Source organism: Stegodyphus dumicola, chromosome 5 (genome assembly GCF_044657685.1).
Source record: "Stegodyphus dumicola isolate Sdum_Otavi_A_Nest chromosome 5, ASM4465768v1".
NCBI classification, from domain to species: Eukaryota; Metazoa; Arthropoda; class Arachnida; order Araneae; family Eresidae; genus Stegodyphus; species Stegodyphus dumicola.
In genome coordinates this window covers 197,831,368-197,857,810 of record NC_140772.1, presented here as the reverse complement: position 1 = coordinate 197,857,810, position 26,443 = coordinate 197,831,368, and the positions used below count along the sequence as shown (strand labels likewise).

General features: G+C 30.5%; 2 protein-coding genes across 2 annotated transcripts in view; one reads left to right on the top strand and one right to left on the bottom strand.

Moving 5' to 3' along the window:
• LOC118193052 (ras-related protein M-Ras-like) overlaps positions 1-14,078 on the bottom strand; it is a 51,467-nt gene extending 37,389 nt beyond the window's left edge. The window contains exons 1-2 of the mRNA XM_035364123.2: positions 13,514-14,078; positions 5,953-6,106 (exon numbers count right to left, since the gene is read on the bottom strand). Of these exons, the coding sequence (XP_035220014.1) occupies positions 5,953-6,106; positions 13,514-13,700 (341 nt within the window). The 5' untranslated portion in view covers positions 13,701-14,078. The remainder of the gene's footprint in view (positions 1-5,952; positions 6,107-13,513) is intronic.
• Positions 14,079-14,660: 582 nt separating this feature from the next.
• The window catches only part of LOC118192964 (protein disulfide-isomerase A4-like), a 50,447-nt gene continuing 38,664 nt past the window's right edge, over positions 14,661-26,443 (top strand). The window contains exons 1-4 of the mRNA XM_035364022.2: positions 14,661-14,880; positions 14,965-15,100; positions 22,071-22,276; positions 23,379-23,517. Coding sequence (XP_035219913.1) covers positions 14,793-14,880; positions 14,965-15,100; positions 22,071-22,276; positions 23,379-23,517 — 569 coding nt within the window. The 5' untranslated portion in view covers positions 14,661-14,792. The remainder of the gene's footprint in view (positions 14,881-14,964; positions 15,101-22,070; positions 22,277-23,378; positions 23,518-26,443) is intronic.

Here is a 26,443-nt window from a genome sequence, read left to right as displayed (position 1 = left end):
AAAAGGGAAAAGAAAAGTGTTTTATTTTTAATGCTTTTTCTTAATTACAATTTGAATATATTATTATTTTAAAGATATTTTTCAATTTTATTATGTTGGTTAAAAAAATTGTCGAAAAACTCATATATATCCAAATAAAAATTTTTGTATACAAACTGATCTTGAAATCTCAAAATTTAGTATCATATAAGAAAAGAAATCATATCTTAAAAAAGGGACAGGATATTTCTGATGTAATATTTTATGAACATTCTCAAAAAAGAAATAATTTTGAAATGTTAATGTTCAGTCATGACCTACTATGAAGTAGAAAATAATTCAAATGATAACCCATCAAATTCATATTTGTTGATGAATCAAAAAATATTCCTCCAAAATATTAATTCACACTCAAAATAGCAGTCATAAAAAACAGGCAAAAATTTCAAATGAGTGAATTTAAACACCTTTTACCAGTTTGGGCCAAAATTAAGGATTTTTAACAAGCAAAAAATCACTTCCAAAAACCTTATTAAGTATGTTTAAGGACAATATGAACCCTGTACACTACTATACTTCCAAGTAAGTACCAAAATAAAATACAAGCATTTTATTTCTGATAGAAAACATAGCATAATCACAACCTTCTTATTTCTTAAAAAAAAAAAAAAAAAAAAAATGCCATTTTGGTGATTTATGTTTTTTTTTTTTTTTTTTTTTTTTTTTTTTTTTTTTACTTTATCAATAAAAGGGAAACAAATATTATTTTTATAAATCATCAAACATAATTTACTAACTAAATGTATGAATAAATTTGTTACTTTTTTGGGAAGGGGGTATATATGTCATAAGATAATCTAACCCCTGGGGGACTCAATAAGCAGTTCATTCTGTTAAAAACAGCATGCTTCTTGCAAACTTTTATAATCAAACTTAATCTAAATTTTATTTTTGTATACAAATTAAAATATAAATAGGTTGCCCTACAATAACACTTACAAATGCAAGCACATCAAAAGCTGTTCTTATACCGGTACTTATCTATTAGCCCAATCACTAAAATCATTAAAATTTTCAGAATACACCAAATTCTGACAACCATGCACTTAACAATAATTTAGTTTTAACAAGTAATATAACCATTATTGCACATGTTCTGTTTGTTGTATGTCAAGTTTAATAGCTTTTATAAACAAATCATGATATTTTTTATCTTAAATTCAATTTTAAAATATAGACTTAGGGAATTTGGCTGCATTAAAATCATTCTTTACAATTATAAGTCATCATTCATTTTGCTTTATATAAAGTCGCAAAGGTTTCGCTCCATAGATACAGTTGGTTATGAACACACCTTGTTCATGGATAATTAGTTTTTGTCACCAAATCTATATAAAAAACTGCAGTTTGTGAAATCTAATAATTAATCTAAAAATCTAAAAATTGATCTAATGCGATGAATATGCTAAAAGAACTTACAAAATTGAAGTAATCTGAAGTTACTTCAAGCTCACGTATAATGGTATTCCAGTTGCAAAGTAGAAACAGACAAAAGATATATATGTAGGCTGTTCAATAAGACTAATTTTACTGCTATGAAACCACTCATCGAAATATTAATTTCTGTGGCATAAAAAAGTTTGTTGTCTGTATTAACAAAACCTACTGACAGATAGCATATACAGGCTCATGTTCCTGAGTATCACATGATTGAACTGAAACGTGTTTGCGGGCATCTACGAGATGCGGCCAGTTGTCAAAATGGAAGCGGCGATGGAACAACGTTATCCAATTAAATTTTGTGTTCGTCTGCAAAAATCAGCATCGGAGACCTTTGACATGATATGTGAAGCTTTCAATGATGAAGCATTAATGAGGGCAAGTGTTTTTCACTGGCATAAAGCTTTTAAGGAAGGCAGGCAAAATGCGGAAGATACTGAACGTGAGGGACGACCTTCAACCGTTACAGAGACAATGATTACATGCAGTGATACAATGATGATAATGGCAGCTGTATTAATCATTGTCTCTGTAACAATGTTCCGTTAAAGAGACAATGATTAACACAGCTGCTGTTATCATCAAGGAGGACTGCAGAATTACAGTATGTTAGCTGCATGCTCTCTTGAATATTTCTGTAAGAAGTGTTCACTCAATCATGGCAGAAAATTTGCAACTGAAAGTGTTTGTGCGCGAAGGATTCTGTAATTGTTGACACCTGAGCAAATGTAGCATAGAGTGGATGTGAGCACATAATGGAAAGACAGACTGGAACAAGAAGGAAGCAATTTCTTAAAACGCATCGGCTGATCTTTGGAATATGGTAACAGGTAGTTTGGCGATATTTTGGAGGCGATAAAGGTTACTACCTAGGACTTTGGGAATAATGTGAGAAGTACTCAGTTCCGATTACGCATTATTTTGTGTGAGGGAAATGAGAGATCATGAAATATGTCATGTGACATTAATGGACGAATCACTGTTCTTTAATCGGAAAAGGGGGTAAATTTGTAAAAATATCTGCTGTACAGCATTAGTTTCATTCTATGTTCTGTGAATCAGTGTTGTTTAATATTTGGATCCCATGGCCCTATATAAAGTAAATCCGAAATTTTTATTGCGTTTATGTGTAACTGAAAAGAATTGCTAAATTGCGGATAAGTATGAATGTCCAACATGTGGTTATGAAATGAGATTGTGTGAAAGGAAGGATATTACAGATAAGTTTGAATGGCGGTGCAAGAAATCTGGTGAAAATGGACATTTTGTGATCCGCCATGCACTCAAGATTCTGTAGAAGATTAGGTAAGTTAGTATTTTTAATTATGGATATTATTTTTATGGAGGATATTATTTTTATGCATTGTTCTAAATGTAAGGAGTAAATAAATTAATATGGTATTATTGGAAAATTGTTATTAGCAATGATTTAGTTTAAAGTAATTAGGATTGTAAGCTATTTTTTTATTAATAATGTATGTGCTTATTTATATTTTAAGTAGTGTTTTTTAATTTAATTATATTTTAATTTAATGATCGTGATTTTGAGAGTTATATGTTTGTAGTATTTTGGAATACGTTTGAGTAGAAGTAAATGTGCATGGAGAGAATTTAAGTATTTGACACTAAGTATTTGGAACCATTTTTAATGTTTGCATTAGAAATTGGTAGGTGAGGTTTATAACAGATAATTTAGAGGGAAAAGTTTTTGGATATTTTATTTATTTTATATGTGCAAATGTTCATCCTTGGAAAGGGTATATACTTTTTCGCGATCAGGTAATTTCATATATGTCCTTTTTACCGAATTTAAAGATTCACAAAATTGTCATGCATTTTCGTGAAATTTTTCTAATTTATGAGAAAAAAGCAATGTACATGGATATAGTGAAGAGTGTGCGCAATGCCATTTCTGTGCAATTCTGGGATGTTTTTTTAAGTAAAAATAAGTCGACGTGTACATGGTTTAATTATATTTTAATTAAATGATAGTTATTTTGTGAATTATATGTTTGTAGCAATTTGGTACACGTTTCAGTGGAAGTAAACGTGCATGGAAATAATTTAAATATTTGACACTAAGTATTTGTAACCATTTTTAATGTTTTGTTATAGATTCGTTGGTGACATTTATAATAGATAATTTAGAGGTAAAAGTTTTTGGATATTTTATTAATTTTATACGTGCAAATGTTCATCTTTGGAAAGGGTATATACTTTTTCGCGATCAGGTAATTTCATATATGTCCTTTTTACCGAATTTAAAGATTCACAAAATTTTCATGCATTTTCGTGAAATTTTTCTAATTTATGAGAAAAAAGCAGTGTACATGGATATAGTGAAGAGTGTGCGCAATGCCATTTTTGTGCAATTCTGGGATGTTTTTTTAAGTAAAAAAAAGTCGACTTGTACATGGTTTAATTATATTTTAATTAAATGATAGTTATTTTGTGAATTATATGTTTGTAGCAATTTGGTATACGTTTCAGTGGAAGTAAACGTGCATGGAAATAATTTAAATATTTGACATTAAGTATTTGTAACCATTTTTAATGTTTTGTTATGAATTTGTTGGTGACGTTTATAATAGATAATTTAGAGGTAAAAGTTTTTGGATATTTTATTTATATTATATGTGGAAATGTTCATCCTTGGATAGGGTATATAATTTTTCGCGATCAGGTAATTTCATATATGTGCTTTTTACCGAGTTTAAAGATTCACAAAATTTTCCTGCATTTTCGTGCAAATTTTTGTAATTTATGAGAAAATAGCAGTTTAGATGGATAAAGTCAAGAGTGTGCACAATGCCATTTTTGTGCAATTCAGGGATGTTTTTTTAAGTAAAAATAAGTCGACGTGTACACGGTTACTGTGTATGTGCGATTTTGAAAAACGCGGCAAGGAGTTTGCGATTCTGCACTTTCTCCCAATTTTGCAGTTAATATTTGTCATGATTAAGCAGTTTTGTTCCATAATATTTCTAGCATAAGTGTAATTCGGCTAGTAGATTGTTGGAAAAAGTGTTGAGTAAATAAAAAGAAAAGAAACATGGCTTTACTTCGTGAAGACAAAATGGCGGCGAAAAAAAAACAGAGGGTTGCTGTAGCAGAGTTGGTCACCAAATTTTCGCCAAAAAATCGCTAAGTTACCATAATGCAAAGATCAACCAACGCATCATCACAGCAGACGAAACTTGGTTGTATCACTATGACCCAACCATGAAACAACAAAGTAGTGAATGGAAGCATTCGTCTTCTCCGTACTCCCAAGAAAGCAAAAACTGTGAAATCGGCTGGTACAGTTATAACTATAATTTTTTTTATTATGAAGGAATTGCGTATCAACACGCTGTCGAATCCAGTAACACTGTAAACAGCACGTACCACATGAATGTCCTACGAACAATTGGTACAGCACGTTCAAAGGAAACATCCATTGCTCCAAAATGGCTTCCTATTGCATCATGACAATGCCCGACCACATATTGCTCGTTGTGTACAGGATGTTTTGCAGCAGAACAAATCTCTACAGATTTTACTGCACCCTCCATACAGTCCTGATCTCGCTCCATGCAATTTCTGGCCGTTTCCTGAACTTAAGACACCATTGCGAGGCAAACATTTTGCAAGCAACAAAGAATGTGTAAAGGCTGCGGAGACAGTTTTGAAAAAGCTCTCAAAAAACGGACTTTTACATGTTTTTCAGAAGTGGACAGAACGTTGTGATAAACGCTTCGCATGCGGTGGTAGTTATTTTGAAAAAGACCAGGTAATTGATGACAATTAAAGCTATTCTGTATTTTTTTATAATTTTAGACTAAATACTTATTTAACAGCCCTCGTACTTATTGTTTATAAAACTTCCATAAAATAAACAAAATAAACAAACAAAATTATTTAAACAGAAAAGAAGATATCTGTTTTTATTACAAATACATGAAAGGGTATGTGCTCCTTGTTTTCATTCTTCCCAGAAACTGTTTATTTTTTCCTCTCTGTTTTTCATATTTTAAAGGTTGTATGGGTAATTTTAACTATTTTGCACTAACTTGGTTTTTGTTTTATATTTATATGTGTTTATATGTTACTATGTTTTTTATTTGAAAAAAAAAAATAAAGACACAATTCATCAGATAAGACTTAATATTCTCATTTGAAGTTACAGCTCACATCGAAATACACTATCGTCTATGGGTATATACACTTCTAAATTAGTTGAGATTGCCAGTACTTAATATTGATGTCATAAATATTTTTAAAGTATATTTATAAATAACACTGGTAAAACACTGTATTGATTTACTATTTATATTGACTCACTAATATCAATATTTGTTAGCTCACTGACAGATATGAACATTCGGGAATGATTCTCTATTTTATTTACATTTATATGCCATTTAAAATTAAATAAATGCTGAGCTATTAGGAATTAACAAACAGTCAACAATTAACAAACAGTCAACATACCTATCTTTGACACGAAGAATCTGAGTATGGAAATGGCGGATGTTTTCAAAACTCTGCTTGTCCGTCACAGAATACACCAGCAAAAATCCATCACCTTTGCGCATGTACTGTTCACGCATTGCACTGAACTCCTCTTGACCAGCAGTATCTAATACTGAAAATTTTTAATACAATTAACAAAATTTAAGAAGTGACAGGGGCTAATCTTTGGAATATGGTAACAGGGAGTTTGGCGACATTTTGGTAAGGCGATAAAGGCTACTAGCTAGGATTTTAGCAATATTCTGAGAAGTACACAGTTCAAATCACAGATTCTTTTGTCTCGGAGAAATGAGAGATCATGAGACATGTAATGCGACATTTTCTGGAAAATTCCGATCGTGATTTTAGCTAATAAGCACTTGGAAACAATTTCGCTGCTAAAGTGCAGAATCGCCCACTTATTTGTTTGCGCTTTTTACAAGAGTACGAACAATTGGATTTTTGTCAATTTTGACATTTTAAGTGAAAATAGGTCGAAGTGTACATGGATACCGTGTATGTGCAATTCTTAAAAACGCGGCAAGCAGTTTGTGATTCTGCACTTTCTCCCAATTTCGCACCTAATCTTCGTCATGATTAAGCATTTTTGTTCCATAAAAGTTCTAGTATAAGTGTAATTCAGCTAGCAGATTGTTGGAAACAATTTTGAGTTGAAAAAAAAAAAAAAAACATGCCTTTACTTCGTGAAAACAAAATGGTGTACAAAACAAAACTAGCAGGTTGCTGTAGCAGGGTTGGTCGCCAAATTTTTGCCAAAAAATCATTAAGTTACCATAATTCAAAGATTAACCCAATTTTTTTTTTAACTTTTCTAGTTACACTTTACAAAACAATGTACCTTTCAGGCAGTCTTAGCAGAAATATATTACACCCTTTTAATATTGGCAAATTTCTGGACAAGTTATTATAAATTTTTTAAAAAATGCAGTGAATAACTGAAAAAGTTCTCTGAAACAAAGGACATATCTTCAAAACTTGGAATGGGAAGAAAAAAAATCCCCATTTTATGTCATATTAACAATAAATATTTCCCAAATATTGTTTTTTTTTTTTTTTGGTTTTTTTTAATAGCATTTTGAATTTTAAATAGATAGTGTCACCCTTCTATTCAAGCAGCTGTCCAAATTTTTATTTTTGAGAATATTTAACTTTTGAGCATTATATTAGTATGTATTCTTTCATCAAGAAAAAGTGAATTAGAAGCCATCATGATGGAATTCATTCATAAACCTATTACTCTTATAATAGAAATTATATTCATAATTTGAGATAATAATATAACAACCCTTAAGTTGCATTTACATCATTGCCATCTTTCACAAACTACAAAACTCTGTCCACTATCAGTATCTGATCTACGATGCTTTACTGGTTTATTTAATTTTTTTGGCCAAAGAAACTGTAAGGTTGGCTATTGTTTACCTAAAAGCTATAGTTTCCAAACTGGTCTACCATAGGGAGCTGTTTCCAGCTGCTACCTTTTCAATATTTACATCAAAGATCTAATGCAATCAGTATAGTTCCAGGTGTTGAAGGCCTGCTTTTTGCCGATGATTTGGTCTTGTGGATGCAGTCGTCAAAGAGGCACACCTAATCTTCAATCAAGGCAACTCTAAAAACACTTAACATGCCAGAGACATGGAGCAAAGAAAATAATACGACCAATTATCCTGCAAAAACTGCTACTCAGACCTTTGCCTTGATGAATCAAAATTTAAAACCAATACTATATTACCAAAATACAGTAGTAGAGAGTGTGGGCACTTTTAGGTATTGTGTTTAACTACAAACTATGCTGGAAAAAACATATTGAGTATATTTCTAACCGTGCAAAAAAGCTTTTTATCTATCCTAAAAAGACTTGCTGACTGTCTTTGGGGATGTGTACATTCAATCCTATTTATTATTTACCATACTTTCATTCTGCCAGGATTCACTTACTGTTGTGAACCACTAATAACTAGGTCCGAAAGTCTGATGAACAAACTGGAGATCATATAAAAGTACACTCTCAGGCTTATTACAGGCACAGTTAAAACTATGCCAAATGACTCTATGTTATTATTTACATATATTAAACCAACGAAAACAATCTTCAAAGAGAAAGCTAGAATTGTTATTATTTACATATATTAAACCAATGAAAACAATCTTCAAAAAGAAAGCTACCATTCTATATGAAAAATTATTACATCTTGATAATGTCTTTTCGAAAAACTTATTTACCAGAACTTACCTTAAAATCTTAAAACACACAGTGGTTTTTTTCAGAGAGTCCTAGACTGCAGAAGTTCTCTTCCTCTCTCTGTAACAGTTGATAAGATTTTAAAACCATGCAATCCTTTAATAATGCACGAAATAAGGGCCAAATTCAATCTTCAATACTTTGTTCTTAGATACAATACTGTGCCTGAAGTTCTGTGCAACCAATGTTAGATTTCTTTTTTGTGATTGATGTGTTTTTGTGATTTTGTGTTTTGTCATAGATTTGAACAATTTTGTCAGTACCGCCAATCTTAGCTTTAGGGCAAGACATCAAAGAATTGTAACAAACCTCTGAGAGATAATTGTCCCAGTTCACAAGCATATTGTGATTTACTTGAAGATGTCATTCACAAAAATAAGTCAGCTCTTCACACCACAATTAAATAAATCATAGACTAGAAAGAAACATAATGTGCGAGTTCTCAAACCATGTTCCTTCTCGGATACCTTTCTCGGCACAGCTTTAGTATTAGTCCTTTTTGGCGAGAAATTTGTTTGGTGACATTTTGGAGCGATAAATGAAAAATTATGATAACCTTGGTAACCCTAAATACTGAGCTTCAAACATGCCGCCATTTCTGTCCACGTAGCTTTAATGAATTTGATAGGTATCAGAGCTTTGATGGCAGGAGGGATAAATTGTGTGTTTTTCTTAAAGTTACTTTTGTGTTAGGAAAGCACAACATTTAAAATATTTTTTAAAAAGCCAAATTTTTGATAGTTAAAACTGGTGCTTTTAATATTACATCACAGGAGTCTTGACATTTTTTCATATGTCAACTCTGCATATTATTATAAACTCCACCCCCCCAAGGGAAAAAAAACACATTTTCAGTAACATGAGGTAAACTCTTGGTGTTTCCTTTGCTAAGGAGATCAAAATTACCAAGGTCTAAAAATACTTATTTACCTCATATTAGAACTATAGGGATGTGTAATTGCATGAATTCATAGGTTCAAATCAGGACCAAAATCAGGTTTCATTATTGCTTTTATAACATTTTCATAATTTGTCTGACTATAAAAAATATAATGTTGCTTAGATTATGGAATGCTTAGATTATGGATTATTGCTTATAATTTAGAGTTCTCAAATTTTGTAAATCTTACAACCTAACAGCTGTATATGAATAACCTTCACTGAGTATTATTACTTTTATTAATAGTATGTTAACATAACAGTCGACTTTTTATTTTAAATTTTATGCAAATCTTCTACATTACTTAAACATTTTATCTAACAGAAATCTGAATTTTTTGTAATAAAAACTCTATAATAAAAGTAAGAGTACAATTTATATATAAAAATTTGACTACAGGGCAAGCAGTTAGATACTGATTTCAATGTCTTTAAATGTTATTATCATAAAGTTTAGATATATTCTTATTAAGTTAAGATATACTTTTATTCTATTATAAAGTTTAGATGTACAGAACAGAAGGCACACTTTGTGCTTACGACTCAGTCAACCACTTGTGGCAAGATAACTTATGATAACAATTAAGTTCAAATGTAAAATTAAAATTCAAATAAATTTGTAGCCCAAAGGCTGCACAAATCAATTTAATGCAAAGTTGGTTAAAAACTTAACTGGCATGGAATTCAACTATCAGCAATTATAATGCAAGGCTGAAGACTACAAATCTTTTCTTATCTAGCAACCTATTAATGTGGCCTCAAAAGGCAAAACACGGTTTGTTTTACAAAATAAAAACTTCATTTGGATTCTGGTGAGAAAACAGATGGAAGAAATTGACAGTAAAGATCCCAAGCATAAAATAACTCTGGTTACAAAATAAAGGAACGTTACAATATACTTTGTTCCCTGATTAATTATTCAGTACATGAAATAGTGTAATGCATTTTTGTTTGCATCACATACAAATTAATTAGTTTATTTAAATGCTTTCCAAAACTGACAGGATTTTGCAAACATATTGACCATATTTTTCGACCTATATATGCAACACTTCTTCTCTTCAGAAGTAAGATTTAGAATTAAGAAATAAGAAAATAAGAGAGAATTATGAATAGAAAATATATACATATGCTGGCTAGCAGAAGAAGGATGCCTTCATAAAGTACTTTTTAAGAGAAACTGGCTCAGATTCACATTACATCTACGGAAAACTACAGTCAAAAGTCGTTAATCCGGACTCGTCGGGACTTCGGCGATTCCGGATTATCGATTTTTCCGGATTATAGATCATCAGCTTAAATCTGGTAAAATGGCATGCAGAAATTATAAAATTAAAAATATGAAACCGTAATTTACGAAATAAAGAACAATTATGATCTAAAGGGTATCAAAATTTACAAAAAAAAAAAAAAAAAAAAAACTTAATATTTATTTGTTTACTTTATTAAACATTTCTTTCAATGTACGTTGTTTAAGTTGCTTCGTTTTTTATGTGATAATACATTCTCTTTAATTCTATAAACAGACATAATTTCTTGTTCAGTTACAAAGTTCCGCTGTTCAAGTCCTATAATTGCTGTGTCTACTGACTAATTTGTCAATCGAAATTTTTTCGTTTTCAATAACCTCTGTCACTTTCTTCGCTATCGGAAGAGAATTATAATGACGAGGCATTTGATTTAAATCATATCAAAGACAGAGTACATAGAGAGGAAATACCACATTTAGTAAGCAATTATAAGCCAAATAAAATAAAAACATCTGCCCTTAAGATAAGGATAGTGTTGACAGATCAACTTTCAATTCATTGCAGTCCGCAGTGTTAAAGATAAACAAAGTTTAGATAAACAAAGGATATGCCTTTATCCATTTTTTGCAGCAATTCCACTTTTTGTTTAATGGACTCCGAAAGATACTTTCGCTTTGTATATCCTTTACATATTAGTAAATATACATCGAAAATTCTATTTGAAATAATCGAAAGTTCAAGCTTACTTTTATAAAATTGCTCTAACAGTCTGCAAAAAATAATAAGCCGGATCCAATTCGAAGATTAAGGAACAACGCAATCTGCAACATTAACTGAAATAGATAATTAGATAATTTTAGCTTAGCTTATCCCATCTGTTATACATTAAACGCGCATTCGTAAACGTATTTTGCGCACGCACACATGCAAATTTGCAGCCGTAAAGGTCTTACGCACGTCAACGCGACGCATGTGCAGAAAGTTTGTAGCTTTGAGGTCCGGATTATGGGTGTCCGAATTAACGACTTTTGACTGTACTAAAACTCCCATATAGCCAGCCTGAACTATCACTGTTCAGTGGCTATCACTCCACCACTAGTGGATTCCAATGACTGTTCGAATTTTTCACACAAATCATCATTTACGATGATTGTTGTATTATTACCATTGGTACAAAATTTACTCATTATGATAATTTAATTTTAGCTTTTAAATTATAATCATAAATTACTTCTAATAAATTGAGGGATTAAAAAATACACACTTCTTAATATTTTTACCATTTACAATATTTAATCATAAAAAATATTTCTAACACTGGTACAAAACTTGCCCATTATAATTGAATTTGATTTCCTTCACTTTGAAATATTTTTTTATTTTCTTTTAATAACAGAATCTAAGAAACTAAAGTAACATATACTAGTTTGAAATGCATTTATTAACCTTTTGTAAATTTCATTATTCATAAACATAAAAATTAACCTTTTGTAAATTTAAAATATTAGCTAAGTACTAATATAATAAAATATAAATATGAACTAACTACTTAAAATATTAATGTTTAATACATTATATTTTGTAATTAAAAATATTAACATTTTGTAAATTTCATTACTCATAACATAATAATTGTCATAAATTCATTTACAGTAGTGTTTCAAGAATTTATCATAGCAGTACTAGAAATATTGAAAATTAGAGAAAGACTGTTTATTCTGATTAAGAGCTTATTTTTTAGGATTGTTATTTAGTCTAGATCGGGTTTTGTTCACAATCCGCCATTTTTTTCCGATCTTCGAAACCGGGTCTACCTTGGCGACCAAAGTTTGTCGCCAAATAAAAAAATCGCCAAAAGGACCAATACTAAAGGTGTTCTTTTTTCTCTTCTCTGCATGACAACAGAAAGAAGAGCCATTTAGCCTCTGGCACTGAATGCTTATTTGAACACATTCTGTCTTTATGGATAAGACCTACATTCTGAAGGAATATATCCCAAATTTTCAAATCCATTGCAGAAAAATACAAAAATTGAACACACAAACCAATGAATTTAAAAGAAATTAATTACACGAGGGAAGCAAATTGGCAAGCAGGTTTGTCCCCAGATGTAGATGAACAGTTAAATAAATTTAAATTAGTTAAAATGTCAAATGTTAAGCATAGTATTTTTTTCCATTACCGAGCTGCCATGCTTCTGTTACGCACTTGCCATGCTTTTTCGCACATGGCAAATGATGAACTATCATTTGCCACACGGTGTTTCTAATTATTATCTATAAATTATTCTCATAACTAGAAACTTTACAATTTTTATAAAAACAACCAAATGCATGGCAGGCACTTGAAAGTTAAAAAAAAAAAAAAAAAATCCCCCACACACGGCAATAAGATTTGGTAACAACAATCTTTTATCCAAAAAGAGATACAGACAAAAAGGTGAGGATGCAGAATACAACATCTCTGGTACTAAAAATTAAATCATACCTATGTCAATCTCTCTGTCTCTCTCTCTCTCACACACACACACAGAAGAAATGATTTTCATGTACGAATTTTAATCCCCTCCTAAAATCTCCTACAATGCACAAAAAAAGCAAAAATTACAAATTTCCTAAAGGCTCCATTTCTGAATTTGTAGGCAGGTTCTAAAACCCTATCCCAGCCCAGTGTGGGACACAATCAATTGCAATTCTATGCATGTGGATCACAAAGTTAAATACCTCATCTCTCAAATACTATATGAATAATTTAGGAATCCAATACTAAAAGATATTACATATATAATAGTCTGCATGAAATTTTTAATAAGGTATCAAATGGAGAATAAAATTCTCAGCAGCTTTGTTGACTGATCTCCCACTTTTTATCCAATTGAGAATTTTTGTTTCATGAAAACTATCTGAGATATGTGAATTATAAGTCCCCGTTGTTTAGTTCTGCACTTTTAGTGGAATTAAATGTACAGGACTGAATGTGTTAATTTATCATAGAGTTGTGAATTATTTACCTTATTTTGTTAAAAAAATATATATTCCATTTATATTTATTACTAATTAATTTGAAGAATAAAGGATGCACTTACCATCAAGAACACACCACTGCCCATCTACTTCAGTATGCTGGATATAAGAATCTTCAATGGTAGGATCATAATCTGTAACAAACAGCTTTTGGAAAAACTGAATAGTCAATGCAGATTTTCCGACGCCTCCATCACCCACAACAACTAATTTATAAGTAGTCAGATTTTCGTTTGGTGGTTTCGACATGGCTAAAAAACTGTCAGATAGTTTACACAATTTTTAAATGCACACGAGATAATAGCTTACACAATAAATGATTATTTATAAATATTAAATATATGTTCTTTGATCGATAAGCAAAATTTTTCTACTTAAAAATAACGGAAAATATGAAATGTAATGTACTTCCGCAACTCAAATGGGTAAGTTTTATATTAGATTTCAAGTACCCGATTGCGCATTTTCAAAGTATTAGACAGAGTCAGTTCTATCGCTAATCTAAAACCGAATGTTGTAAGTTATGCGTAAAAGGAAACGCCTTTCCATATAAGAACACATCAGACGTGAAACATTTTTTTGTTTACATAACATGAATACTTAAAAATGGCTGTCATCGAAAGTGAATGTGATGCCAGTAATATTACAACTTTACAAAAAGTTGTATCATCAATGATCAGACATAAATTCAAGCAATTAAAAAAATAGGATGTGAGAGAGAAATTTTACTAATGTTTTCGGTGTGTTGGTGTATTTAATTATGGCAAAGCACACGAGGGCTATCTGCCTAAGGGGAGGGATGCCTTTCGTGGAGGACTTTCTAAGGGAAACTGGCTCGTATACACGTTACACATGGGGAAAACCACGAAAAACCCATGCAGCCAGCCCGTTCGCGGGATTCGAACCTCGGACCGAACTACCAGTGTTCAGCGACTTTACCGCTCGGCCGCTGGTGGGCCTACTAATGTTTTCGAACGATTGCTCTAAGTAATATTCTTATAACAAAGAATTTTTTCCAGATAGATAAAGACATAAGTTACAATTAAACTGCTTAACAACATGTAGAATTTATTTTTCATATTTAGAGAGCATTTTAGTCAAAGAATATATATTGACATTTTTTGTTTTAGTAGTCATTCTGGATCCACTGGAAACTATTTCAGTTTCGTTATTTGGAATGAAAATATGGCAACAACATCTTGCTCTCTTTAAATGATAAAGAATATTAAGTGTACGTCAGTGTTTGGTGCCGGCGTGTGTAGTGATAATTATACAATTCACTAAATTAGACAGTAAAATTTTTATGCCCATTAAAGACTTCTTTCTACCTCGTGTAAAATTATGACACGACAGGTGTCCCTGTTGATTCTTATTTATGCTGTTATAGTATCTAAAAATTGTTTATGTCAAGATGATATCTTTGATGAAGGTATGATTTGCTTGTGTTCTTTTATAAAATTTTAAAATAAATAAAATTTGAGTTGAATGTATAGTGTATTGATTTGTTTTTCAGATATACCTGTTGTTGAAGGAGATGGAGGAGTGATAACTACGGCTGTAGAAGATGATGTTCTTGTACTTACCCGGGAAAATTTTGATATACAGATTGCATCAAAGGATATTATACTTGTTGAGTTTTATGCTCCTTGGTAAAAAAGCTCTTAATTTCCATAATATTTCGTTAAATTTATTATCTTGATATCTTACTAAATGTTTCACTCAATTTTCAGTTAGAAGTACAGTTATTGACTTTTCTGTAAAGAAGATATTTATAGGAAAAATGTGTATATTAAACTCAATTATTAAGCAGAACAAAGTATATAGAATGTGAACAGAAAAATGCATTGCTAGTGAGTTAAGGACAAAATAATTTTGATAGAATTTATTGCTTTGCCAATAAGATAATGGGTTAATTTTTAGTTCGTCAATACAAGATTGATTCTCAAATATTTGTTTGGCTACAGTTGTAAAGGCAATAATTAGTGAAATATGGTAGTGTCTTTAGATATTGAAAGAAGTTTTGGTTGATCTTAACATTATGGTAACTTGGTGTTTTTTTGGCGAAAATTTGGCGACCAACTCTCCTACAGCAACCCTCTATTTTTTTTTTCCCGCCGCCATTTTGTCTTCACGAAGTAAAGACATGTTTCTTTTCTTTTTATTTACTTAACACTTCTTCCAACAATCTACTAGCCGAATTACACTTATGCTAGAAACTTTATCTAACAAAACTGCTTAATCATGACAAATATTCACTGCAAAATTGGGAAAAAGTGCACAATACCATACTCATGCGTTTTTCAAAATAACACATACACATAAACCATGTACACGCCGACTTATTTTTACTTAACATCCCAGAATTGCACAAAAATGGCATTGCGCACACTCTTCACTATATCCATGTACACTGCTTTTTTCTCATAAATTAGAAAAATTTCACGAAAATACATGACAATTTTCTCAATCTTTAAACCCGGTAAAAAGAACATATATGAAATTACCTGATCGCGAAAAAGTATTTACCCTTTCCAAATATGAACATTTCCACATATAAAATAAATAAAATATCCAAAAACTTTTACCTCTAAATCATCTATTATATTATACACGTCACCAACGAATTCATACCGCAAGCATTACAAATACTTAGTATCAAATATTTAAATTATTTCCATGCACGTTTACTTCAACTTAAACGTATACCAAATTCCTACAAACATAAAATTCACAAAATAACTATCATTTAATTAAAATATAATTAAATTTAAAAACACTACTTAAAATATAAATAAGCACATACATTATTAATAAAAAAATAGCTTACAATCCTAATTACTTTAAACTAAATCATTGCTAATAACAATTTTCCAATAATACCATATTAATTTATTTACTCCTTACATTTAGAACAATGCATAAAAATAATATCCTCCATAAAAATAATATCCATAATTAAAAATACTAACTTACCTCATCTTCTTCAGAATCTTGATTACGTGTCCGATAAACTTTTCTTTAGTTACGGCCATGGGATCCAAAAATTCATGAACACTGTTTCACACAACACAGAATAAACCAAATACAAAATTTCCAGATTTTTTCCCGATTTCCCCCCTTTTCTGATTAAAAAACCGTAATTCGTCCATTAATATCACATGACATATCCCATGATCTCTCATTTCCCTCACACAAAATAATGCGTAATCGGAACTGAGTACTGCTCACATTATTACCAAAGTCCCAGGTAGTAACCTTTATCGCCTCCAAAATGTCGCCAAACTACCAGTTACCATATTGTAAAGATCAACCGAAGTTTTTTGATACTGATATCTAAATATTGTAGCAATCCCATTTGCATCTCTAATTGAAGATTAATCAGCAAGTGTCATATGTTAAAATAAATCCACATTACAGTATGCTTTCAGTAAACAGGTCAAAATGATAAAATAGTTATTTTTGATAGTAAAGTTTTTAATAATTAGTTAAATAGCAACTATACACAGTGCCAAAAGTATTAAAAATTGGTTCGCTGAACATCAGTTTGATTTCCAACACCTTCCCTGGACACTGCATAGCCCAGATCTTAACCTCATAGAAAATGCAAAAGGTGGTCTAATAAAATATGGTGGAAAGATGCATCTAACAGCGCTCTCCTCTACCACCTAATTTACAAGATCTAAAAAGCTGCATAGCCAATGCATGGTATTCTGTGCACCTAAATGCATTCCAGAAGCATGTAGACTCGATGCACAAATGAATCAGAGCAGTTATCAATGCAAAAGGTGGTCAAATAAAATATTGACCTTGGGTTTCTAATTCATTGGCCAGTGTATATACGAGGGCTATCCAGAAAGTAGATTACGTTTTGGAATAAAAAAATAAACAAAGTATAGGAAACAAATTTTATTATATACAGATGAAAGCCACACTCAAATACTACTTTTCTACATAGTCACCATACAAATTAAGGCATTTATCGTAGCGATGTACGAGCTTGGAAATTCCTTCGTCGAAAAATTCGGCCGCCTGCGCCTTCAACCACTTCGTTACCTCTTCTTGCCTTCCATCTTGCACAAAACTTGTGGTAACCAAGCTTTTCGCTGATGATTTCGTGCAACAAACTTCGCGAAATTTGTGGAAAACTCAAAGAAAGTTCCGTTATTGTGAAATTTCGATTTTCACGGACTTTAGCATCGACTTTTTCGAGAAGTTCGGCGGTCACTATGCTGGGTCTCCCACTTCGATCTTCGTCGTGAACATTGGTTCGGCCATTTTGAAATCTTATGACCCACTGACGCACTCCACCTTCAGTGATAATGTTGTCCCCATACACTTCACGAAGCTGCCGATAGATTTCTATCGGTTTACAGTTTTTTGCAGTCAGAAACCTTATTACTGAGCGCACCTCGCGGGATTTTCAATTAACGCAGACATTTCAAACCGTCACAGTATCTGAACGGAGCACAGCACGAACCTCTCACTAGCACGGCTAGATGCAGACTGAGCTGCGCAACGCTCTGACCCCAAGATGGCCGCGCTAGCCCCGCCCCTAGCGGACACAGACGGAAACGTAATCTACTTCCTGGATGGCCCTCGTAGTTGCAATATACTAACCTTCAGAAGAAACTGTTACCTTTGGTCAATTGGGGCACAGGTCCCCTGGCAACCGTTTTGACTTGTTTGGAATTGTTTTCACAGTCACGAAATTACTTAGTGATCAATCCTGATGAAAAGAGCAACATCTTTGAATGATCATCTCACTCCAATGCGTGAGACAACACTCATCTGTTTTTTTTTTAAAAAAGTACTTATTTTCCTCTTGACCATTTTTGGACAAGTAAAAGCTATTGCTGCATGATGCAATTTAATATCAGTAATGGAGGTATGTGAAATTGCGATATGCTTCTTCTCTTTACAAGATCTTTATTTTGGTTTTAAATAACCCTGATTCTCAATTAATCAGTTTAGTTTTTATAAAGAAGAATATAAATTAACTTTTTTTTCCCTCTTGCATTTTTGGAAAAAAAAAAAAAAAAAAAAAATTAGAATTTAGGACTTACCTTCTACAGAACTACCAGCAGTGATGTATTTTCAAAGTTATAGTTGCCATCTGCAGTGACTTTCAGTTGCATAAATTCAGTTACACTTTCAAACAATGCTAATTTGCATTGTATGCTTAGCCTTACACTGATAGACATATATACTTAGTTACACTGCTATATTTAAAACATTGAAAGATCTGCATTGTAAGGCAGGTCAGGGAAATGATGCAGTAAAAAATACCATTGTTTAAAAAAAACTGTGCCAATAAAAATTGCCGTGTCTAGTGAAATCAACTAGATTAGTAATTAAGTAAACTTATGTGGTAATGAATTCACAAAGAGGGTGTCAGTTTTCATGCTTTTTAAACACATTTATAGAATATTAGATGCCAGAATGATTGGTGTTAGTTTTAATGAATTTGTTAGATATCTCAAATCTAGCTAATTTTTATATGCTATTATTTGTAAAATGTATCTGACTATCTAACTGAATAAAGAACAGTTTGTTATAAATTTCTGCCAAAATGGTTGGGCCATGTTTGGATGGCTTGTGACATCTTTTACAGTTGACATAGAAATATATAAGTACCAAAAACAATTTTAAAAACTTTCAGCTTGACAGAATATTATGATTATAGGATATTATTCATTATGGTTTCAAGAAAGTATGCATACGAGTTTTCTGAATTTTTTTTAAACTAGGTAAAATTCAAAGTTTGGATATTGTTGAAGCTTTTTATGTTCACAAATTTTGTTCACGCATACACATATTAGATATTTTTACATTACTAAAAAAAACACATTTAAACTTTCCTTTGTTTCTCCACCTGTGCACATTGTAATGTGTCGCATTTAAAAGTTCTGATGTGTATTTTTTCTTTTGAAATAACTTTTTATTATTTAAGCTACGTAATTAAACCAGGTTAGGCTCTGTAAAATCTAAATGTCTAATCACGATTCATGTAATCTCCCAAAAGAAATGCCTGTTAATAACTTAATAAGCATTTCTTTTTGATGGAATTTTCCAACATTTGAACTTATCTTGCATTGAAGTTTTTTAATCCCTCAAGTTTTTCGTTTCATAGTTAAGTTATGAAAAACAAAATGGACCACATTTATTTAAAATCATATTTTATTTAAGAATTTACAATTTGTTTTTGCTAGACATGTATATCAGGTTCAAATGCATGTTGTGTAAATACTTTCCATTTTATACTGATGTTATGTGGGTAAAGACATCTAGTGGAACAGAAGTATAATTATTGCAAAAATATTTTCTTTCAATATTTTGTGCTTTTTATCACATTTAAAATTTTTATAGGTATAAGATATGAAAAATATGATTTTTGTTGAAGTATTATAAATACTATACATAGGAATTCTCCCTTTTTATATTAAATATACCAAAGTTCAAAACAAAATCTGAACATCCTAGTATCTGAAATAATCTAAAATCCAGACCTTTGGATCACCAGCCACCTTAAAAAAAAAAAAAAAAAAAAAAATTATTTTAAAAAATGCTTTATGCTTGCAAATTTGATATTTTCCATAATAAAACGTGAAGAATCCTGATTCTTAATTTCATTTCAGCACTCATGTCAACCTCGCAAATCATTATTTATAATTTTTCGCTTTCATCACCCAACACTTCCACATATTGCAGCTTGAGAAATGACCTTGCCCAACAATGTCTAAATACTTTTTTTTTTAATATTAGTAACTGAATTCCTTTTATACTGGCATTAGGCTTGGCGATTATTACGGACTTCAGTTTAACTCTGCTGCAAAGTACTGAGTGTGTTGACGAGGAGAAATTTAACAGAAATTCCTTTCCACTTGCAAAAATTGAATTTTGTAAGTGATACTCATAGGCCAAAAGTTTAGATTTATTGCTGTTCGAATTGAGAATAACTGATTTGTTATTCAAACAAGCCTAGGATCGGTGTCACAGCTGGAGTGACTGCACTGAGTGGCAGAATTTAGGAAAGGCAATTTTTTTTTTTAATTGAAAGAAACATCGAGCAACGAAATTAAGGGATAGCAAAGTTTTAGAATTTAAGGAGGCACTTGAGTGCAGAATTTCGAACCCATAGAGACTGCATGGTCCCCAAAATTTCTAGTACCAGCCCTGGATAAGCATATGTCAGAATTTATTTATTTTAGACTCAGATAAGCCTTAATCATGTGTCGGAAATAGGCGTAAGTATAATAAATAATATAATTCAAACTTAACTTTGTCAGCATGCAATAGATACGAAACAAAATTTAGTGGAACATATGTTTAGTTGCTGATCTTATTTTATATTGCCAGGAGTGCATAGCAGGCACTAGCTATATGATGATAGATGCAAGTTTGAAGGTGTTCAGATATCACAAGTGAAAAAGTGAAATTTTTCAGTTAATGAAATTTGTGTAAAAACGAAGTGATAATAAATGAAGATGGTTATAACTGAAGTTTTTTGTTGAAGTGATAATGGCCCAGTCATCAATCAACTAAAGGATGACCTGTAGTATATTTCTATAATCCAGAAAGTATCGTGATTGATAGCAAAGAAAGTGAGAGGTTGTTGAGAAAAAAAAAATTTCAGTTGACAATTTAGTGGGAATTCTTTACATTTAGAAATTACAGAACTTAAACAATGAAACTTTGTAACTAAACAAGAAATTATATCTATCTATAGAATTATATAGGAAGTCTTAGCACAAAAAACAAAGCAAATTTAGACAAATTATATTGAAAGAAATATTTAATAAAACAAATAAATATTAAGCTCTCTCTTCCCCCCCCGATTTTTCTGCAGATCTTAAATGCTTAATTATTTCACAAATGACTATTTCATGTTTTTAATTTTATAATTTCTACATGTCATCTTATTGTATTTAAACTGATAATATAGTATCCAAAAAAATCGCAAATCTGGAATCGCCGAAATTCCGACGACTCTCTCTAGGTCAGACTTTGTGCAGAATCACCATTTTATTTGGAAGTTTTAAATGCCACTACAATTAAAAATGTTTTTTCTTCATGTAAAATTCTGCTTAGTTTGAATAATAGTTTGAATAATATGCATTAAACAACAATGGTAAAATTTATTATAAATTTATTAAAAATTAAAAGCTGAAAAGAAGAGGAAATAACTTAATTGAATTTGTGAAACATATGAGTAACATATTTGGGAATGAAAAATAAGGTAAAGAAATTTTATTTTGAAGACTATTATTTATAATGGGAAACAAAATTTAATCTCATTTGAAAAAGTAAGAAACTTCTTTTGATATCAGCCTGCTGTGTGTCTGTATTCCTGAGTAACAGCAAACATGAAGAAGAAGTATTAAGTGCATGAAAAGCATAAAAATAGGTAGTACTTTTTTTCATTATTACTCATCTAACATGAAAAATGTGACCAAATTTTGCTTATTTATTCCAAACTGTGACTAAATTGTGCTCATTTTTTTAAATGTGAGAATTTCTTGTATATATTAAAATCTAATAAATTGGAAGGTTATTTGAAAATGGAATTATTCAAAGAAATTTAGGACTAATTAATTATTGAATTTTATTTTTATCCTATAGGTGTGGACACTGTAAGGCCCTTGCACCAGAATATTCTAAAGCAGCAAAAATTTTAAAAAATGAAGATCCACCTATTCATCTAGCTAAAGTAGATGCAACAATTGAAACTGACCTTGCTGCACGTTATGACGTGACTAGCTACCCAACTTTGTACATATTTAAAAAGGGTGAAAAGGTTTTGTATGATGGGCCAAGATCTGCTCTAGGTAAGTCATTTATTATACATTGTCTGAACTATTTTATTGTTTGTAAGTTTCTGTTGTCATCATCTTTCATACATAGCAGTGCTTTATTTCCATAAATTACTTTAAATTATTCAGGTTGGCACATTAAGGTTCTTATAACTTCTTATTTATTGCTAGTTATTTTTCTTGTTAAGTTTCTTTGTTATACGAGTCATGTTGGGATTATCATGAGATACATTTTGTATGATTATTGTGTGTGTGTATATATATTAGGTGGCACAGAAGCATTATATCCGTTTTAAACTATGATTACAAAATGAGCTGAAGAAAAATTATAATAAGCCCCATATACAATGGATTAATATATGAGGTTCAGTGAGTTTCATATGATGTAAAGATTATTGTTTCAGAATTGATATGTGTCAGTTGAATGTATTCTGCAGCATTCGATGATTTGAAACAATCACAAAGGAAATCAAGAATATTGCACTTTACTTGTGTCCAAGTTTGTCTCGGTCTTACGAATGAAATTGCTGATCATTACATTGGAAACATGTAACATTATTTCTACCACATATTTTTGAAATTTATAATTTTAGTTTCCATTTGTTATAAGTTATGTTCTTACCAAGCTTTTGAATCGTATAGTTTTGTACCTGTATTATTTTATGTGTCAAAAATTAAAGATCAGCATGTTACATGTGGGAGTGTTGGAGTTCATTATTTGTTAATAATTTCCTGTTTTGACAGGATGCAATTTTCAAAATTTTTATGTAATGAAAACAGTAACTAGTTTTTGATGTTAATAATTTCTATTACTCATGTTAGCAGATTAAGAATTGCTAACGTATAGGCTGCCAGTAGCTAAAGTTTTAATATTTTAAAAATAGCTTTGGGTACTGATGAGTGTTTCAAATTCAAAATACCTGGCTTTGTATGAATGTTAAAAAATTAAGAAACAGTACTAAATTTTTAGGATCATGTACTAATTGACAGATTTTATGTTCACTTCTCACTGATTGAGATTCTATATAACCTTTTTTTGTCATTGAATATACATATTTGAAAATGTCTTGTAATTGTGCAGATGTCTTTAATATTTTTTAACTAATTAATACTTTAGGAATTGTTGAATATATGAAAGAACGTTCTGATCCAAACTGGAAACCACCACCAGAAGCTGTTATTACTCTGACTAAAGAAAATTTCACTGAGATGATTGAAAAGGCTGAAATAATATTAGTGGAATTTTTTGCTCCATGGTAAGAGTATTAACATATAAATTTTGTTGAAAATTCTCATTTATTTTCTAAATATTTTTATAGCAATGTAACTTTACTATTGTTTGGATATACTATTATCCTCAGAAAAGAATGATGTTAATGCGAATTATATAAATTGTGATAAATATAATTGTAAAATTTTAAAAAATGCAATTTGAATTAAATTATGTTTGTTAAATATCTGAGTATTCCTGTTTGACACAGATCTTATGTATCCTAATAGTACTAGCATTTCTATTCCTGGTTGATAATCTTCAGTCTTTGCCTTTAAGGATTTTAAGATCTTTTTCATGATAGTTCAGATATCTAGCAGGTGGCCTTCTTCTCCCTTTTATTTTTGTTACTCCATTATTTTGTCACTTACAGATATTAAATGTTTTATCTTTTTAATTAGATTTAAATCTTCACATCTAAAAAAATTGGGAGTTACTGACATTGTTAATTTTGTTGGTTATACTGTATTGAAGTTCTTGAAGAGTGTATACTCTAATGCATTAAAACTATTATTCAAAACTTATAAAATTATAAACTCAACATTCATAAATCTTCCTTTAAAAATTGTGATACATCTTCTGTACTAGTAATCAATAAATATAACTGCATATAATATATGCAGTTATAGATATTGATTACCAGTACAGAAGATATACATAAGATATATGAGATATTATAGTTATAGATATTGATTACTAGTACAGATGATATATGAGATATATCGAATAAGGCATCCTGAAACCCCATAAGATCTCATGAAATTTTCAGATATGAATAGGGCATCATATTTATATAAATTGGTGTTTTTTCTGCATTGAAAACATTTATTATAAACATAAATCCAAATCACTTTGTACGAAATTGGTTTTTCAGTTAAATGTAATTAAAAGAAAAGATTATAAATTGCTCTTTTAATCTACAAGAGTACTCAGAAGACACAATCTTGTCATTAATTTCTGTTTGAGAGCATATTGGCAGAAAGAAAAAAAAATAAAAAAAATAAAATAAAAAAATAAATAAATATATACTTCTTGCATCTATGAATGTATAAACAGGATAGTAATACATTTTTAATGTATTTAATACTTTATTATTTATTTGTAGTTACAAATGGAATAAAAACTTCCTATGTTGCTCTGATGACAAGTCCATATCATTTGCATAGGCTGTTCTATAACACATCTGCAGCTCGTATTTGGCAACTTGCGATTACACCTTTGGCTTACTGGAAAATATGCTGCAAGGTTGCATATTCAACTCTGATGTTGAAAGTATAGAACTGATTTCATGAATATGAAAATGGCTTCTTTTCTGAAAAAATAAAGAAGATATTAGAAAAATATTAACAATTACATTGCCATATAGGGAGAATGTTGTAAGAAAGGGGAAGGAAAGTTGTTTAAAAATACTGCACATAAAAGAGTATTAAAAATAAAATTTACTCTGATTCACCCTCATATTTTCTGCAGAGGTAATCAAGATATTTATATAATTCAAGATAGTCATTCAAAGAGCAATCATCTTTAGGGCAACAGTGTGCTTTTCTTTGCAGACTCCACTGTTCATGTTAAAAAGTTCTGATTTACATACAAGGCATATGACTTGATGATTGGAATGGTTGAAAATATGGGATAGTAATATATTTTCAAATCGCATCATTATTCAAAACAATCCCTTTGACTTAAAGTTCAAATTCTATTTGAGATCCAAAACAGTTTTTAATGGATAACTCAAAAGTTGTACTTTACTTGAAGCCCATAACAGTTTTTAATTGAAAAACCATATTAAAATATAACCCAAAATTTTTCAGTTTTAGTATTTAAAACATTTGTATCAATGGCAACAACATATTAGATTTTGACTAAAATTGATAAACCAGAAGTGATACTTTACTTGAAGCCTCTGAACAGGTTTTTGTGGAAAAATGTATTATTCAATCCAAAGCTTCTCAAATTTGGTATGTAATAGACGAATTTGTCACGCAAATACAAATTGGGATCTTTATCAATTTCTTGGAACTGGTTCCAAAATTATAACAGATTTCTTACATCTCCATTAAATGAAAGGAAGTTGTATTTTAGGGTAATAGCGAATTTTGGTGTGATGTGTTGCCAGTTTCAACAGAATTTGTTACCTGATAATGATATTTCTAAAAATTTTAACTTTAGTTGCAATGGACGCCATCAATCTATGTACACTTCCAATTTATCAGTTTCTAATTCAAGCAATCTTTCATTATTATCTGTAGAATAAAGCATTTGTTTAATTTTTTCCTTGCATTCAACCACAATTAAAGCCTTTTCTTCAATTAATTTTATTTTTGCTTTCTTAGCAAAAAGATCCAATGCATCTTCCTCCTTATTAAATTCGTTACACACTTTTGTAAATAACCTCTGATGCTGTGTTCTAGCTTTTTTTTAACCAATTAAAAGATTTCTGTGAGCTTCCATAATCAACATAAAAACTAATGTAATGAACTCGAAAAGAAAGAAAATATTCACTTAATCAGCTTAAAAATGCAGATGAATCCTGTTGAGGGATGCCAGATGTGCAGTGTCAGTGTAAAGACCTCAAATCAGAAAAAACATTTCATTTATAAAATTCACAAATGTTTATTTGAAGATGATCATGAATGAGAATCGTTTAATACCTTGTTTAGACAAATAAACATAACATTTCTAAAAACATTCATAAAATCATATTATTCATTAAACAAGTCTCTTAATATTTTTTAGTATACTTTCTCTATGGTGCATCTCAAAAATTGCTACAAAAATAAAGCTCTCTTGCTGTTAATAAATATCAGTCACACAACTCTTAAATAAAAACAAAATATCATTCTAAAATTCTTTAAACTGATGGTGGAAGAATTCGACCTGTTGCCACTAATGTAAGTGAAATATAATCAAAG